At 38.0% G+C, this 18,438-nt stretch overlaps 1 protein-coding gene across 2 annotated transcripts in view; it reads left to right on the forward strand.

Moving 5' to 3' along the window:
- ADGRB3 (adhesion G protein-coupled receptor B3) overlaps positions 1-18,438 on the forward strand; it is a 689,955-nt gene that overhangs the window by 368,816 nt on the left and 302,701 nt on the right. For both annotated transcript variants that reach the window (XM_036248276.1, XM_036248277.1), the window contains 2 exons: positions 11,854-12,003; positions 13,756-13,834. In XM_036248276.1, the coding sequence (XP_036104169.1) occupies positions 11,854-12,003; positions 13,756-13,834 (229 nt within the window). The remainder of the gene's footprint in view (positions 1-11,853; positions 12,004-13,755; positions 13,835-18,438) is intronic.

An 18,438-nucleotide genomic window follows, 5' to 3' on the forward strand; every position in this document is an offset into this window, starting at 1 on the left:
ATGGAGACCCTGCAAAGGGTTTTGCATCTTATACAAATGTAATAGGAAATCACTGGGGAGTGACATGATTCAGTTCTGCTTTAAAAATAATCCGCTGCCGTGTAGAGAGAGAATAGGGAAGGTGCAAGAAAGGAAGCAGTGAATAGAGTGTGTTGTTATAATTTAGGCAAGATTGAATGGACTACTGTGTGGCAGTCAGTGTGGAGATAAGGAAAGAACTTAAGTTACGTTTTGGAAGGGAAACAGCAGGCACGGTGAGGAACGAGATTCTGAGGTTGAGGATGTGCACATGCTGATAATTTACTGTTTTCTGTCTTGGGAAAAGGATGGATGGAGGTTCCCTTTACAGAAATGGGAAAGCCTGGAGAAGGAAAGAATATTTGATGAAGAATGGGTAGGAATCAAGAGTTAAGCTTTGAATATGCTACCTTTGAGCTGCCTCAAGATGTTCAACTGAACAGTGCAAGCAGACAGGTTTGGAGTTCAGAAGAAAAGTTATTATACCTATTCTGCCCACACTATACTAGGTTGTAATATTTTTCTATGTGAGAACTTTTGTAAAAAGTTTTTTGGATCTTCTACAGAATTTCACACAAAGCAGAGAATGTTTGGCGTGAAGAATACATGGAAATGGGCACCTATTTTGTCTTCCTGTGTATAGAGAATGGACTAACTGCCTTTGGTTTAATCATCATGAAAGGCTATTGATTTTTATAGATGGCCAAACTGAATAGTAATTAAATGACTTGCCAAAGATCACAAAGTAGTTGGAAGACTAAGTCTGTCTCCAGGGCAAAAGATATCACATCTAACCCCAATGTCTCCTACTTAGCCTTTGGTAAAGCCCATTTATTTTTTTTTAAATATGGGATGTTGTGTCAAACGCTGCTACATGGTAGGGCTTTATCATGCAACAGTCAATAGGAAAAATTCCTTTCCTTTTGGTGCTTATAGTCTAGTGTGGGAGGCAATCCACATGAGCTAGATACTCTTTAACTGTGTATAGGGCCCTAAAGAAAATAAACAGAATGGTATAACAGACAGGAATGGGAGAGAGTTGAATTTCTTTAGATGAGTCAGTGGAGACAGACCAAGCTAAGGAAAAAATAATTTAACAGAAACTCAAGGATAAGAATAAAAAGGAATGTTCTAGTTAAAGAGAAAAAGCTCTGTAGTGGGAAAACAACAACAACAACAAAAGCCTGTGCGTCTTAGCCAGGGTCAGCAAACAAGGCAGTCGTGTATAATGTGACTGCAGAGACAATGCTGGTCACGTAGGACAGTTTTTACTATATGATTAAATACAACATTTTCATGCATGATGATTCATTAATGGCTGTTGTCATATCCTATTGGCAGAGTTGGATAGTTACAACAGGCCTGCTGGCCTAGAGAGATGAAAATATTTACTTTTGATCCTTGATAGAAAATGTTTGCCAACATCTACAATACAGCATGACCTGAACCTAATTTTAAAGTACAGTTTTCATATTTTTAGATCAATGGTCCTTCTGCATAACTTACAAAGCCTTTGATTCCTTACAAAGTCACTGTGCCATTTTTGAAATACCTCTCTGTTCCTGGGTTAGTTTACTATTGTGCTCTCCCTCTCCCTCTCTATCCCCCTCCCCTTCTCTCCCTTTTCTTCTCCATTTATTTTTGGTGTCTTTCCCTATTTATACCTCTTTATTTTCTAAGTGAGTCTTTCATATACAACATTTTGCAGCGTTTTTCTGTCATCGTCGTTACCTGTATAGCTCTCCATCTCGTTCTGTTCAGGTGTCCGCACAAATGCCAGCTTACCAAAGAAGCTTTCCCTAAGCTTCCCAAACTCCAGTCATGGTTCTCTATCATATAATTTCTCCTTACTGGCATTCGATCTGGTTGTGTTTATTGATTCCTTGTCTGTCTCTCCCCAGATTCCATGCCAATCCCACTAGAGCAGGGACTTGCCCTGTTTTGTTCACCGGTGTATTTGTAGTGCCGTAGTGCCTGGCATGTAATAGGTGCTCAACGAATATTTGTGGAATGCATGAATCTGTTCATCATATTCTTTCTTTAGGGGAACTTACCCATGTCTACAGGATCAACTATTATTTCTAATTACAAGGCATTCAGTTTACATCTCCAAGTTTTAAGTTTGATCGTGGTCCAGATCACCAAATATCTTAGCCTATTTTCAGCCTCCTGCCCTACTCTAACTAAACCTTTTTCCCTGTTAAGAATGCTACTATTTCTCTAGGACATACTGTTGCCTCCTTTCATGCTTTGCTCAGGTCATTCCTCCTACCTAGACACTGCTATTCTTACACCTCTGGAACAATGCAGGCCTTTCCCAAGCCCTCAGGAGGCACAGGCAGAGTTTCCTCTTCCCCTAGCTCATATGCAACCTTCAAACAACTGCCCAGTTACACCTCTTCAGAAAGGCCTTATTTGGCAACCAACCATGCTCCACCTCTTATGTTATTTCTTTCATACCACCTGTCACAATCTAGAACCATCTGAATTGTTTGTTCACTTTCCGGTTGTTTGTGTTACCCACTAGAGTATGAGCTCTTAAAGGTTGAAGAATGTGTATTTCTTTCTCACCTGCTAAACCCTCACTGATAGAACAGTGCTTGGAACATGCCTAGGGCTCACTAGAGGTTTGTTGGATGAAGGAATTTCCACAATGAGCTCTTTAATCTACAGTGATCTCTTTTCTTCTTGCTATTTTCACTTCCCATTGCTATGACTCTTTTGGAAATGGATGATTCACTCTCTTGGGAAACCCTTGAGTTGTTGACTTTCGTTGTTGTTTCCTGCCTGATAGGCATCTAATTCCTCATAATTTCCAGACTTATTTCTCTAGGAAGCTTTAAACACCTTTAAACATCAAAACAATAACACACATGCACACACGAAATGAGAGAATTAATCATGCTGCATCTACAAAAGCTCTCACTTTTTTTATTTTTATTGAATTTATCGGGGGTGATGTTGGTTAATAAAAGTATATATATATTTCAGGTGTATACTTGGTTAATTTTCAACAAGCGTTTCTTCCTGTGCAGGAACTCTGTTCTTTTCTTTTTCCTCATCTGAGAACATTTTTCCATTTTTTGTTCAGACAGAGTGGGAGGGAGGGAGGGAGGGAGAGAGAGAGAGAGAGAGAGAGATCAATGCAAAAGGGACACATCCAGTGGCTGCCACCGGCACGACCAACCAGGCCCAGGGACAAACTGCAACCGAGGCACGCACCCTTAGCGGGAACCAAACCCAGGTCCCTCTGGACCGCAGGCTGACAGTCCAACCGCTGAGCCAGAAGGGCCAGAGCTGTTCTTAATTTCACTGGTTGGGAGAAGAGGAAGAATTTATTTCCTAAGGCACTTTTTTAAATATTGATTTGATTTTACTATTCAGGTATCCATGTAAAAATGATTCCCATTTTACATTTTATTTTATATTTATGTTAGGAGTAGAATCACAAACTATCTGGTGTAGAGAAGATGTTTATCAGTGTCTGTTTTTAAAAGCCCACTGAACATACTCCTTTTAAAAACTGAAAGAAAATTGGTATAGCCCTGGCCGGTTTGGCTCAGTGGTTAGAGCATCGGCCTGCAGTTCGGAGAGACCCGGGTTCGGTTCCCACTAAGGGCATGTACCTCGGTTGCAGTTTGTCCCTGGCCCTGGTTGGTTGTGCGGGTGGCGACCACACGATGTGTCCCTTTCACATCGATGTTTCTCTCTCTCTCTGTTCCTCTCTCTCCCTCCCACTCTATCTGAACAAAGAATGGAAAAATGTACTGGGTGAGGATGATTAAAAAAAAAAAAAAAATTTGTGAAAGAAAATTGGTATAATCAGTTTAGACTTTCCTCACTATGTGCAGCATGGAAAAGAAAATGTAGTCAAAGAGAACATGCAAGAGATAACAGAAAAATTGCACAAACCAAGATGCTTGTAGACTGTATTTCTCCTTAAAGGAAAAGAGTAATATTTAAAAATAGCTTCTCCAACCTATATGTAGAACAGGGGTAGGCAAACTTTTTCTGTAAAGGGCCTGACAGTAACTACTTTGGGATCTGTGTGCCATACAGTCTGAGCTATAACTATTCAATTCTGCCACTGTGGCATGAAAGCAGCCCCAGACAACATGTAAATGAAAGGGTGTGTCTGTGTTCCAATAAAACTTTATTTGTAGATACTGGGATTTGGCATTCATTTAATTTTCACATACCAAGAAATAATAATCTTTCTAAAAAAATCTGTTTTCAACCATTTAATGTGAAAGTCATTGTTTAGCTTGTAGACCAAACAAGAACAGCTGATCGGACAGATTTGGCCTGTGGGTTGCAGAGTTGGGTGTGGAGGCGTGCACTCCGTGGCCGCGTGGCTGGCTGCAGGTGGGGAAGTGGGAGGGCCCGGGAGGAAGCGCAGGACCCCGTACACAGCCCCAATGTCCGGCCAACACCGCGCAGGAAGAAGAAACATCCAGCTGGACAGACGTTCCCGGGCTTTGAAATGGCAAAACGAAACCTAAAGCTGCTGATTCACAAATCATTTGCAAAGTGTTCCCTTTTTTGGATGCTTGAAAGAAACATGCAAAATGGTTCACTGCGTTCAAGTTTCCGTGCATGTAATATGTGATTAAAAACCAACGAGTTGAAGAAAGTATCTTTGCTATGCTAAGTAGTTACTTTATGGACTGCCTATCTAATTTGCCTAGTTCTAAAAAATGAGGATCCTGCTTTTCTTTAATAAAAAAAAAAAAATCTATAAACTCCTAATGGAAAGAGCATCTCTCAGTCTAAGGACATCTAGGGCGCTGTGTGCTCCTGGGACGGGGAATCTACCCTGCACCGCCCAGCGGTGGGAAGGAGGCGGGCTCTCGGGGCACCGGTCCTCACAGGGGCCCCTGACTCCAGGCTTTGTTTCCCGGGAACTGGGGCTCCGTGCGGCTTTCTCTTGAGCCAGTTCTTTCTCTGTGGCCTTCAGATTTTTCATCCCAGCCTTTGGGGAAAGTAGACAGAATAAATAGGCAAAGCAGGGTAAAGCGGAAAGCTACAAAAAGTCTGTTTGAATGCCTGGATGTTTCCTATCAACCAGTTTTAGAATTCTAAAATGTGATTTTTCATAGAGATGTGAGAACTCAAAGACTATGCTGGACATATTAATATATACGTAATCTCAATATCCCCTTTCCATAACTACCATTCTTCAGTGGTATCTAGTTTTGATCTCCTGTGAGACAAGTAAGATAGTTTTATGTCCTCTACTTGAGTTATTATATCTGTTTTTTATAGTCAGTGCAAAAATATTACAGTGAGCAAAATAAATTTGCTGTCTATTTATTAGGTAAAATCAAGCTCTACCACAGAGTGCAAATTTGTGAACCCCTGAGGAGGCAAACTGAGATTGGAATGTAATGTTACCAGTTAACAGAGTCCACTTCCTCATTTGCAAAGTGCTGGTACAGATAACAGTGAGGATACTGATAATAACAATATCTCCCAGGGTTGGCTTAAATGGTAATTAAGATATTATGTGTAAAGCACTTGGCCAAATGATGTGGTGAGAGCGGTCCTACCACAGAGGAGGCCTTTGATAAATACCGATTGAATTATTATACACCACGTGCCTGCTGTGCTCCCCTTCCCTCCCAAATGCCCTCAGCATTTTACAAGGCACTCAGCATTGTTATAGAAATATGAAAACCACAGCTTTTTAGAAAATATTTTTATTGACTTTGTAGAGGAGGAGGAAGAAAGAAGGACAGAGAGCGAAACACTGATGTGAGAAACATGGATTGGTTGCCCAACCAACTGAGCCACAATGACCAGGGCAAAACCATGGCTTTTTGAGCTGCTAAATGCCAGAGGATACACTCCATGTAGACTCTGCTCAAACTCTATGTGCTTGTTCATATGTGTACATGAACAACACTAGTAGTCACTTATCTTATTTTATCCCCCAATATCCTGATAGGGATGCTGTTCATAACACAAAACAGAGATAAACTGATAGTGCCCGCCAAAAGAACTGGAACATTATAGTTACCATCAAATACCAGGGGTTTGAATCCATGGCCCAGGTCCAGAGCCCCTACTGAAGCCATTCTGCTAAGCTGCCATTTTCCTTCATTTGCCCTTCTTTGCCCATTTTGCTTCTTCCTTCAGCATTCATTCATGCCCTTTGCTCCACAGTGTTTTCCTTCCACACGCCTTCCATTTTTATCCATGATACAACAGCTGTGCAAATTAATTAACCCTAGCTGTCTGTGCGTCATTCACATTGTAAGGATGAATACATAAACCCCATCCTTCAGGACCTCAATAAAAGCAAAGGGTTAAAACCTCATGATTTTCCTCAGGAACAATGTTAGAAGTGCTGCCCTGCATTGAGGATACAAAGGAGAGCTCAGTGGTTACCAAACCCCCCTCCTAAAGAAACAGCTCATGTGCTTTTAGACCCATTTACAAAAATGTCCTGTTCTTTCAGATGTCCTGTTCTTTCAAATTCTATGTTGAATGTGATCCTTTAAAAGCTTGGCCTGTAACAGACATGATGCTCTCAAGGAATTTTGTATTGCTTGTATGTGTACATGAACAACACTAGTAATTCAAATTAAAATTGCAAAATGAAAATGCAGCTGGTTTTGCACCAAAGTTTGTCAGTGATGAATCACTTACTTTTATTGCACCAGAAATCAAATCTAGTGTTGTAATGAAAAACAATACAGTGAGTTTAGAGTAATTCTTGGAGCATTCAAAAGAGGTGCCTATTTGTTCAGAGCATTGTGTCCTTTGAAGATTCTTCTAAGTACTTAACTTCTGTAAGAAAAACATTTTCTCTGCTCAACATCACTAGTCATCAGAGAAATGTAAATTAAAACTACTATAAGATACCACCTCAAGCCTGCCAGAATGTTATCAATAAATCAACAAACAACAAGTGCTGGTGAGGATGTGGAGAAAAGGGAACCCTCAGCCACTGTTGTGGGAATGTAGACTGGTGCAGCCACTGTGGAAAACAGTATGGAGTTTCCTCAAAAAATTGACCCAGTGATCACACTTCTCGGACTATAAAGAAACCCAAAACACTAATTTGAAAGAATATGTGCACCCCTATGTTCATTGCAGTGTTATTTACAACAGACAAGATCTGAAAATAACCCAAGTGTCTATAAGTAGGAAAAAAAAAATGTTATCTTTTGTGGCAGCATGGATGGACCTGGAGATGATTATGCTAAGTGAAATGAACCAGTCGGAGGAAGACGAATACCACATGATCTCACTTACACGTGGAAACTAGTAAACATAATAAACTGACAAAATAGAGACAGGCATGGATACATGGAACAGACTGACAGCTGTTAGAGGAGAGAATGGTTTGGGGACTGGATAAAAGAAGGTGAAGGGGTTTAGCAAACACACACATACACACAGTACATAGATACAGACAGCAGTGTGGTGATAGTCAGGGGGAAAGGGGGGGGTGAGGTAGGTAGAGGTGGGCAAAGGGGGAGAGAGGTTGGATGGGAAGAAACTTTGCTAGGGGCATAGGAGCACGATGCTGTGCGCAGATGATGTTTTATTGAGTGGTACACGAAGACCTGTATGGTTTTGTGAACCAATGTCACACCAATAAATCCAATACAATTTTAAAAAGGCATTTACTCAATTTTCAAGGAAAGCTGCTCTATCATCTGAACACCCACAATGACTGGTTTTAATGCAGAAATGGTTGCAGAACCAAAGTATGTCCATTTGCACTTGTGCATTGCATTAAGGACACATATTTACTCTTGACATGGTTTAAGACATTCATTTTTCATCTTACCTCTTCGGTCGTCACTTAGCATATGAGCTTTCCAGTTCCCTAAAGATACATATGCATCTAAATTTTACCTAAGGGTTTTGGACAGTTCAACTCAGCCGAGAAGGGAAAAAATTGAGATTTGGATTGGTCCAAGTGTCTGATACAGGGACTGAAAGAAGCAGGAAATAAAAGTCAACTTTAAATTATTTTTGCTATGTGGAAATCAGGTTTCTGGTTAATTAGTGAAAGATCATGAAGAATCACAGTGTCTTCTTAAGAGTCTTTCTAGGTATGTTTAAGGTAAAGATGTATAATTTTAAATACTTCATATTTAAGGAACATGTGTGTTGATAACTTGAAGGCTAACATTTTTTTGTTATTTAATTAATTTATTTTTGTTACAGATGTGCTCCTTTTTCCGCCACTGACACCCTCCTCCCTCTCCCCCCCACCCTGTCGCCCGCTTTGTTGTCCATGTTCATTGTTCATGCATACATGCATATGAATTCTGTGGTTTATCTCTCCCCCACCACCCCCTCTTCTGGGGACTGTCAGTCTGTACCCCACTTCCACGTCTCTGGGACTACCCCATTCCTCAGACTGTTATGTTCATTATATTCCACAAATAAGTGAGATCATATGATACTTGTCTCTCTCTGTTTGGCTTGTTTCACGTAGGATAATACTTTCCAGGTCCTTCCATGTCATCTCAAAGGATATAGCTGCATAGTACTCCATTGTGTATATGTACCACTGCTTTTTTATCCATTCATCTACTGATGGACATTTGGGCTGTTTCCAGATCTTAGCTATTGTAAATAGTGCTGCTATAAACATAGGGGTACATATATTCTTTCTGATTGATGTTTCAGGCTTCTTAGGGTATATTCCTAGAAGTGGGATCACTGGGTCAAATGGAAGTTCAATTTTTCATTTTTTGAGGTAACACCATATTGTTTTCCATAGTGGCTGCACCAGTCTGCATTCCCACCAGCAGTGTATTAGAGTCCCCTTTTCTCCACACCCTCACCAACACTTGTTGTTTAATGATTTGTTGATGGCGGCCATTCTGACAGGTGTGAGGTGACACCTCATTGTGTTTTATTTTGCATTTCTCTGATGATTAGTGATGTTGAACATATTTCTTCATATGTCTCTTAGCCATTGGAGAGGTGTCTATTTAGTTCCTCTGCCCATTTTTTAATTGGGTTCTTTGTTTTCCTTTTGTTGAGTTGTATGAGCCCTCTATATATTTTGGAAATTAACCCCTTATCTGCTATATCATTAGCAATTATGCTCTCCCATACAGTGGGTTGCCTTTCCATTTTGATGATTGTATCTGAAGGCTAATATTTTAACCTATGAAGTCATATTACTTTTTACAATGTATTTATTGAAAATACCATAATTAAAACTGCATTCCTACTAAAATTAATGAATAAATGTTTTTATGTACTCTTTATGCTCAAGACTATGCAATTCAAAGGACTTTTGCACAAATTAAATAGTCTAATTGAGTTTGCTTTTTTTATCCTCACCCGAGGACATTTTTCCATTTTTTGTTCAGATAGAGTGGGAGGGAGAGAGAGGAAGAGAGAGAGAGAGAGAGAGAGAAACGTCGATGTGAAAGGGACACACCGAGTGGCTGCCACCCGCACGACCAACCAGGGCCGGGGACAAACTGCAACCAAGGTACGTGCCCTTAGCGGGAACCGAACCCGGGTCTCTCTGTACCGCAGGCCGACGCTCCAACCGCTGAGTCAAACCGGCCAGGGCGTCTAATTGAGTTTTATATTCCTTTAATCTAGACTGTGTTCAAAACCTAATCTATTTAGTCATAATTTAACAGCCAGTATACCTCTAATTGAAGAATGAATGCATTGTATAAAGTGAAATAGGTGCACATAGAAATATAACATTTTAAAATATTTAATAATATAGAATTAGACTAGCATTTATTCAGGATGAAGTGATATATAGTTGATACAAAATGTTTTCTCCGTTTGTAATTTATTTTCTGTGTATTTTGTTCTATTCAATGTATATAGAAACAGAGCAATTACTAAGCTTTAAGGCCCAACAATGTATCTCTTGTTTTCCTTTATAATAAGAACCAGCTGTGTGACAGCCAAAAAAACCTTCACGTCACTTCACCAGTTTTTAGAGCAGAGAGGTGAAATACATTTCCTTCCACACCAGGACAACCAAAGTCAGGATGAAGGACTTGGGAGTAGATGAAGTTGGTTTTGTGCATACTGCATAGAGCTTACAGAAGGACCCTTACGAAAGAATGTGCTGCAATGTGCTAGCCTGTCCATCTATATGCAGTGGGGCAGTTGGACCTTAAGGACACTTGAACTGGGTTATTTATGGACAAAAACGACTATATGGTTTGAAGAATTAAAGAAATTAAAATAATTAGAGATGTTATCCAAAAATGGCATTTAATATCCATAACTAATTTATGTACCCTCTTTCCTTCACCATTTAGTTATAAAATCCCTTTGTAGGCTTATTATATCAAATTACAGGCCAAATGAAACTCCATCTGATGCTGATAATTGATGTGTAGAATAGCCTGAAAGTGCTCTAACAAAGTACAATAATGCATAACCAATTTAATTTGGAACTCAGCCAGTAGTGCAGTAATATATTTATACAACTAATATTATCAAATTCTTTATCCTCCCTTGATTTAAATTACAAGTTTCTTCAGAGCGAAATCCACTTATGAGGAGCCTAATGGTTTCTTACCTTCTCTTTCTTATTATGAGAGCTTTTAAAGATTCCCTACCATCTTTCCATTTAAATCTTGCATGGGGCACCAAAAACCTAAATTAGAACAACTATGGACCAATGTAATAGTTATAAAAATTGCATGACTCAATTGAAAATGTATTTAATCAATAAGTATGTATTTATCTTCATGGTTTTATTATATATAGCTTTATATATATTTGTGTATATTTGTTATTAAAGGCATAATAATATGGAGTGCATATAATAAAATATATATCCAGGTATTACCAAATATATTATTCATTTTTTTCAATATAGTAAAATATTTATTGCACTCTGGCCAGTTTGGCTCAGTGGTTAGAGCGACAACCCGTGGACCAGAGAGTCCCGGGTTTGGTTCCCGCTGAGGGTACGTACCTCAGTTGTAGTTTGTCCCTGGCCCCGGTTGGGATCGTGTGGATGTCAGCCAGTCAGTGTGTCTCTCTCACATCGATATTTCTCTCTCTCTTCTCCCCTTTCTCCTCCCACTCTATCTGAAAATAATTGCAAAAATGTCCTCGGGTGAGAATTTAAATATACTGTATATATATATATATATATATATATATATATATATATGTATTTATTGCAAGTAAAGATACAATTCTTTATCCATATAAGTAATATATATTTATTACTTTCAATTATGGGGTTACATTTTAGGAATTGTTTGTTATTATTGTATTTGTTTACTGTTTCTCCATATCATATTGGTTCTATGATTTTAGCATTCATGGTGCTTCATTATTTGCATTCTGACAGTTCTGTCCCCCAGAGCAATATGGCTTTATTTTCCATGTCTTCATGATATTCCATCTAATCCATGAACAATTTGTCCCAAAGACAATGTTCAGATGTAAATATAGAAAATGTGTCCTGAAGATAGAGTTCACATTAAATGTAAATTTTAGTCTATAAATCAAGTGTCTTAATAAAAATATTTAACAAAAAATATAGCATGGGCTTTGAACCATTGAAATGGAGGCCTACATACATAACGAGTATGGCCGTACCTGCTGGTACTATTAGAATATCCACCCATCATTGACATCATTGTATGATTCCTGATGAAATCAACAAAAACCTAGGTTTATAAGTAAAAGAATTAGCAACCTTAATGAATATTGTCTAATAAGAAGAAACAAGTCTGTTTGTAATTCTGATAAATACAATTTTGACTTGAAATTCTATTTTTAATATACTACAAGGTTTAATATGATCAATTTTTATTACACTGGAAGATTTTAGTTGACGTTGTTACTTTTTATGTTTAATAGTGGCTAGCATTCAGAAGCTTCCTGCAGCCTCTGTTCTGACGGACATCAACTTCCCAATGAAAGGACGGAAGGGAATGGTTGATTGGGCAAGAAACTCAGAAGACAGGGTAGTCATTCCAAAAAGCATTTTTACTCCTGTGTCATCAAAAGGTATGTATGTAAGATAATATGGGCTTTGAAAAACACATTTCTTATAAGATTGTTTAATAAAAGTTTATAATAGAGTTGTATGCTTGAAACCTGTATGGTTTTATTAATGTCACCCCAATAAATTGAATAAAAATTTTTTTAAATGTTCTTAAACTGACTGCCAAGTATAGTATTCAATAGAGCCTAAGGAAAAAAGAAAATATAAATGTTCAAAAATAAAAAGCATAAAAGATGAAAATGTAGACATAAATCTTCATGTGTTAAATAATTTAGAAACAGTCTCCAAACTACGCTAAAATAATTTTGTACATTTGGTCTTTAAATCTCTAAATTTGCCCTGGCCGATTTGGCTCAGCAGTTAGAGCTTTGGCCTGCGGTCCAGAGACCCAGGTTCAGTTCCCAATAAGGGCGCATACCTTGGTTACAGTTTGTCCCCGACCCTGGTTGGTCGTGCAGGTGGCAGCCACTTGATGTGTTCCTTCGTCGATGTTTCTCTCTCTCCCTCCCACTCTATCTGAACAAAAAATGTCCTTGGGTGAGGATTTAAAAAAAAAAAAAAAATGTCTGAATTTACTGGAGTAAAAGAGCTATTAAAATGGGAGAAAATTCCTAGCCCATGTGGCTCACTTGTTCGAGCACCTTCCCACTGAGAGTTTGCTGGTTCGATTCCCAGTTAGGGCACATAACCAGGTTTTGGGCTTGATCCCCTTGTGGAGGTGTGCAGGAGACAGCCAATCGATGTTTCTCTTTCTCATCTATGTCTTTCTTTCTCTCTCCCTTCCACTTCCTCTCTCTCTACAACCAATTAAAACATTTTTTTGTTTTGTTTTTGTTTTTTTTTATCCTCACCCGAGGACATTTTTCCATTTTTTGTTCAGGTAGAGTGGGAGGGAGAGAGAGGAACAGAGAGAGAGAGAGAAACATCGATGTGAAAGGAACACATTGAGTGGCTGCCACCCGCACAACCAACCAGGGCCGGGGACAAACTGCAACCGAGGTACATGCCCTTAGTGGGAACCGAACCCAGATCTCTCAGGACCGCAGGCCGACGGTCTAACCGCTGAGCCAAACGGGCCAGGGCAAAACATTTTTTTTAATGGAAAAAAATATATATATTGGTGCAAATTATAATCCTAAACATGATCAAGTTTCAGTATTGATAGTCTTATCCCAGGGTAAAGCTTGTGGCCTAATGTTTTAACTTTCGATCATGAAACATGTTGCATTTCCTGTGCAAAGTCATTTTTATTTCTTCCTCCTCATATTTGCTTTGGTTTGAAGATGCTGTTTTGGTATATAAAAACAAATTTAAGAAAACAATTAAGTTTTAGGAACATCTTCATTAGTCTTTAAAATTAATGTCTGTTTTCAACAGTGACATTGTGGTCTTAATTTTTACCTTGGAAATTTTGACCTCATGACTCAGAGCTGCAGAAGGAGAATTGGCAGTCTTCCCCCGTATCTGTGGGAATTTAAACTCATTCTCTGCAACTATAGCATCTTCTTATCTTAACCGGGTGAAGGACAGTTACTTTTGGGCATGAAACCACTGACAACACATCTTTTAGTGCTTCAGTTAATGTGTGGAGTGTGGGGGATTACCTGCCCTTTCATGGATAGGAAGGCGTCTCTTCTATCCAGCTTTGCTTCAGCAAGTCCTGGAATCCCCTTGTAATTAGTAGTTTAAAGTTTTATAAGACATAGTGTTTTTCTTGCTGGTTTGCTAATATTTTAAAATTTTGTTCCTTCTAGAATTAGATGAATCTTCTTCAGTATTTGTTCTCGGAGCAGTCCTGTACAAAAACTTAGATCTAATTTTGCCCACTCTGAGGTAAGCTGCAAAGTAATAAAAGCTTTTGTAATCTTTGTAAATTATTCCAAGAAATGTGATTATAGCTCATTCTATGAGAAGAGTCAAACGAGCTTTGGTAATACAAAAGGCTTTTTTCTTAAATGGAATAGAAAATACCAATTTAACGAACAGCTTATTAGCATATTACACATTTCAAAACAACTAGAAAAGAAGATTTTGGTCTGTGATTATAGCCCTGCAACTCTTTTGTAACTAATTATGACTTGCCATAAGACTGAGGATGAAAAAAAGAAAGACCTCAAGTCTCTATAACAGAATGGGTTGTATTAAAATTAATGTCTTCTCTATTTATTTGTACTTAATGGTATTGTTCATCAAGATTACATTAAATTAAAGGAGTGTCATGATGACTGGGAATACATGTTTTTTTCTCCCTTCATTTGCACAAGATCTCAATTTGTGTCTAAATAAATACTCAGTTACAGTTACATTAAGGAAAATGCTTTTGTTCAATTAAAGCACTATTCTTGGAAGAAATCTATTCACTTTTTTTTCTCTCAGTCATTAAAAGAAACAATTACAAATAGTAATTCTACCAACATTCATTTGTTTGCTCTGCTTTCTTAACTACTTTGCCTGATCTCACAGAAAACATCATTCACGTCTATTTGGATAGTGATGTTATCACTCATGATGACCTGTTTCCTCCACCACGCCTCATTTGGGAGACTGAGACTAAGTTATATGTCAGTTAAACACAGCCACATTTGCAGTGAGCTCTTACTCACACCCTCATGAATAAAGCTTCACATTTTTAAGGAGGAGAAACTGTGAATGATGTGTACAGTTATACCATGGGCATAACAAATGGTCTAATAAATAAAACCAATTAGAGTTCAGTCCAGCAGTAAAAGGCTTCCCAAGGAAGCAACTAAGTTTTTGCAGCTGCAGTGAGTAGTCACAATTCTTTGGAGAAAATCTATGTACAGCGAATTATTAATATGGTTGGTGAGTCATCAAGAGTCCCGCTCAAGACAATGCCGGTTCTCCTTCACCCACAGTGACAGTTAATGGGAAATTTAGCCTTCTTTAATTCTCTTCTCTGGATAGAATTTGGGCTTTCTGAATTTGAATTGGTTTGTGTTTGGTTTTGTTCTACTTAGAACAAATTTTCAAAACTAATAAGTTTACTCTCAACTTTTCCACTGGTTTTATTAAAACGCATTGGTATGTACAGCTACTCAGAGATAAAACTGATTTATAGTGATGCTATCTCTGTCTTTGTGTATGATGTTCATCTGAGGGGAAATGAGTTGAAGTGAGAAGTATCCAGATACTCAATGTTAGACACTTATTTCCACAGGGAGTTTATTTTGTAAAGCTCATCTTTCAAGAATTCTAGACTAGACACTACTTAAAGTCAGATGACTTGGGTTTTAATTTCAATTTAACAGAACAAACAAACAAACAAAAATCTATAAACTTGCCCAGTCACTGAATAATCATCTGCCTTCAGTTCAACTTTAAAAATAGAAGCACTTTGTGTGCAATTTCACCCTATTTACTGCTGAGGAGTATGGTGAATGCAAATAAAACAGTCAACATAAAATGCTTTAGATTGTGAATTCATTTCCTACATGGCTAAAAAGTCACATTATGATTAATCTTGTTTTCTATAATACCACAGAGCTCAATCACCTACACAAAGAAAATCAGGTTATTCCAAGTTTTATAAATTTATACAGTCAAGGTAATTGGAAATTTAACTAGGGATATCAACATTTTCTAAAACGAAAACAACACTTTTATTTAGTGTTTCAACTTCTTTAAAAATCCTGGCAGAGCCAGTGTTCATTTATAGCTGGTAAGTAGATTAATGGGTGCATGATGGGTAATTTCATGGACAAACCAGGGAATAATTTGGAGCCTGACTCACCTAATATCTCCTGTGACACAAAGGGATTCAGATTAGCCTTCGGACAAGTCACTGACTTTTTTAAAATAAAGAAATCGTGGGGTTGACCTCAAAGGTTCTTTCCAACTTCAAAAATTCCATCTTTATTATAGTAAAACTGTGAACTTTTTGGAGTTCTGACATAATCCTTAGCTTTAAGTCCTTAATAACCTTGAATAAGAATTATAAATATGTATACCTACTCATACTTTCTATGTACAAAGTTATTAGGCGAATGACTATGGGGAAACAGTATTCACATTTAGATTCCTTGACCAGAAATAAAGACAATAGAATGCTCAAGACAAAATGTTTAAGTACTATTTGGAAAATGAAATATTAAAATTTGCTTCTCATTTTCTTTTCTTTTATCCAGTAGGATAATGTAAGTAAGCATTTTTAGGCTTGTTATTTTTTTTCTTTTCAAAAAATTATTCCAGAAAGTTTAGTGAGTAATTGTACCAAATATAAATCTTCTCAATAAATAAAGGGAGGACATCAACAATAAAGATTGTTAAAAAAAATTTTTTTTTAATTAAGAAGAAAAAAGATTAAGCCTTTTAACAGATATGGGTAATGTCTTATTTTATAGTCACTCAACAAATGTATATTAAGCAGTAACCCTGCTAGCCTTACCGTCATAATTCTTTTAAGTATCCTATAAGGTCAAAACTCCCAGAACAATACTTAATAAATAATAAAGGTTCAAGAAATATTCACTGGGATATTTGTCTTATACGGTACAATATTCTATATAAGCCATTTTAAAAAATAAGGTACATAGAAATTTGGTGTTTAAACTATAAAAATATATTAGGAACAGAGGACTGAAACACATACATCTTATTGTTTATTGTATAAATTTGACTGAATTAAACCCAATAGGGAAGAAAATACCTTCTCAAATTTAAAAAAAATATATATATACAAATTTGCTCTGCATGCTTACTTATTATTTACTAAATTTTCATGACACATTTTCCTCAGTGATCATTTTACTAATTATCTGTTGAAATTTTTGCTGCCAAGTTTCCCATACACAGAATAATGTAGGGATTGCTATTAAGTTTCCAGAGATTTTATATTTTGATATCCTCATTTTCAAAACAATACTTTGCATAATTTTCCTCATAGGGACTAGGAACAAGAACTTCATATAATGTTTTGAATAGATATAATTGAGAGATTTTCCTTCATACAAAAATAGAAATAACTGCATGTTGACTCTTTTATTTAAATATTTCTTTCCTTCTCTTGTCCCAATATGCATTTAGCTATTCTTCCAGCTGCGATTTCTATTTTACTGCTTGACTGTCTTCCCTTTTACAATAAAGCATATTCAAATTGTCTCTTCCAGTGTAGGAAATATGCTCTATTCAAATCCAAACTAAATACATGTACGTGCTATTCTCAACCTCCCACTTTTGTTTTTCTTCAGAATAATTTCTTACAGTTAAAAAGCATAGAACCAGTGGATATTAATGCTGCAAGGCCCTTAAAAGTTTAGCACCCTCCAGAACTCCAATTATACACATGAGAGAAGTGAGCTCTTTATTGCTTCAGTGACCTGCCCAAGATTACATGTCCACTAGGTGGCTGAGTTCTAATCTAAATGGAATCTGCTGTCTGCCAAAACCAAGACTCTCCCCCTTGCTACATCTATGACACCCGCCTGGAGACGGATAGAGGAGCAGTGTTTTGGTTCCTAAGACCATCAGAAATAGGTGTTTTCCGATGGTTTTAGGCGACCTCTGTGAACGGGTCGTTCAGCCCCCAAAGGGGTCGTGACCCACATGTTGAGAACTGCTGCTCTATGAGGTTATTCTCTATTCCTTCATGCAGTAAACCATGGACCTCTGTATTAGTGTGAATACATGTGTATCTTCTGCAGAGAATTTGTAAGGCCCTGGACAAGGTGGCCATGGGTGGGCAAACTCAAAGAACCTTGGGGTCACCTTGGTGGCCCCAACTCAGGCTATTGATTCTAAAGCAAGAGGCTGTCACTCTTCCCGCCCCCTCAGGACCACTTTGGGGACTGACAGATGAAGGCTGGCCAGCCTAGGTCAGAGGAGTCCTTGGGGGGAGGCGAGAACACCTACACACAGGCCCCACTTATGTCAAGGAACTAACCATTCACAACCTGGAGATCATTTAAACTGCCGGTGAAGATGTTAAACAGTAATAACCTTTTGGTAGGACAATATGGCAATTTCAAGATGCTTTAAAAATGTATTGTCATTGCCCTGGCCAGTTTGGATCAGTGGTTAGAGCATTGGCTGCGCACCAGACAGTCCCGGGTTGGGTTCCTGCTAAGGGCCCGTACCTCGGTTGTGGTTTGTCCCTGCCCCGGTTGGGGTCATGTGGGTGGTCACCACTCCATGTATCTGTCTCACATTAATGCTTCTCTCTCTCTCTTCCTCCCTCTCTCCCTTCCCACTCTATCTGAAGATAAATGTCCTCAGGTGAGGATTAAAAAAAAATGCATTGTCATTGATACAGAAATGCCACTGATAAGAACTGATCATATGGAAATTATCTCTAAGGAAGAAAAAAAACACTTAAGCAAACACTGAGCAAACACTTAAGCCAGCGAGTTCAAGAAAGAGTTGTAAACAATCCACTCTCTGAATCATTTAATAAAGTCAGACTTTGTAGGAAAATCACAATA

This window comes from Molossus molossus, unplaced genomic scaffold (genome assembly GCF_014108415.1).
Source record: "Molossus molossus isolate mMolMol1 unplaced genomic scaffold, mMolMol1.p scaffold_m16_p_8, whole genome shotgun sequence".
NCBI lineage: Eukaryota > Metazoa > Chordata > Mammalia > Chiroptera > Molossidae > Molossus > Molossus molossus.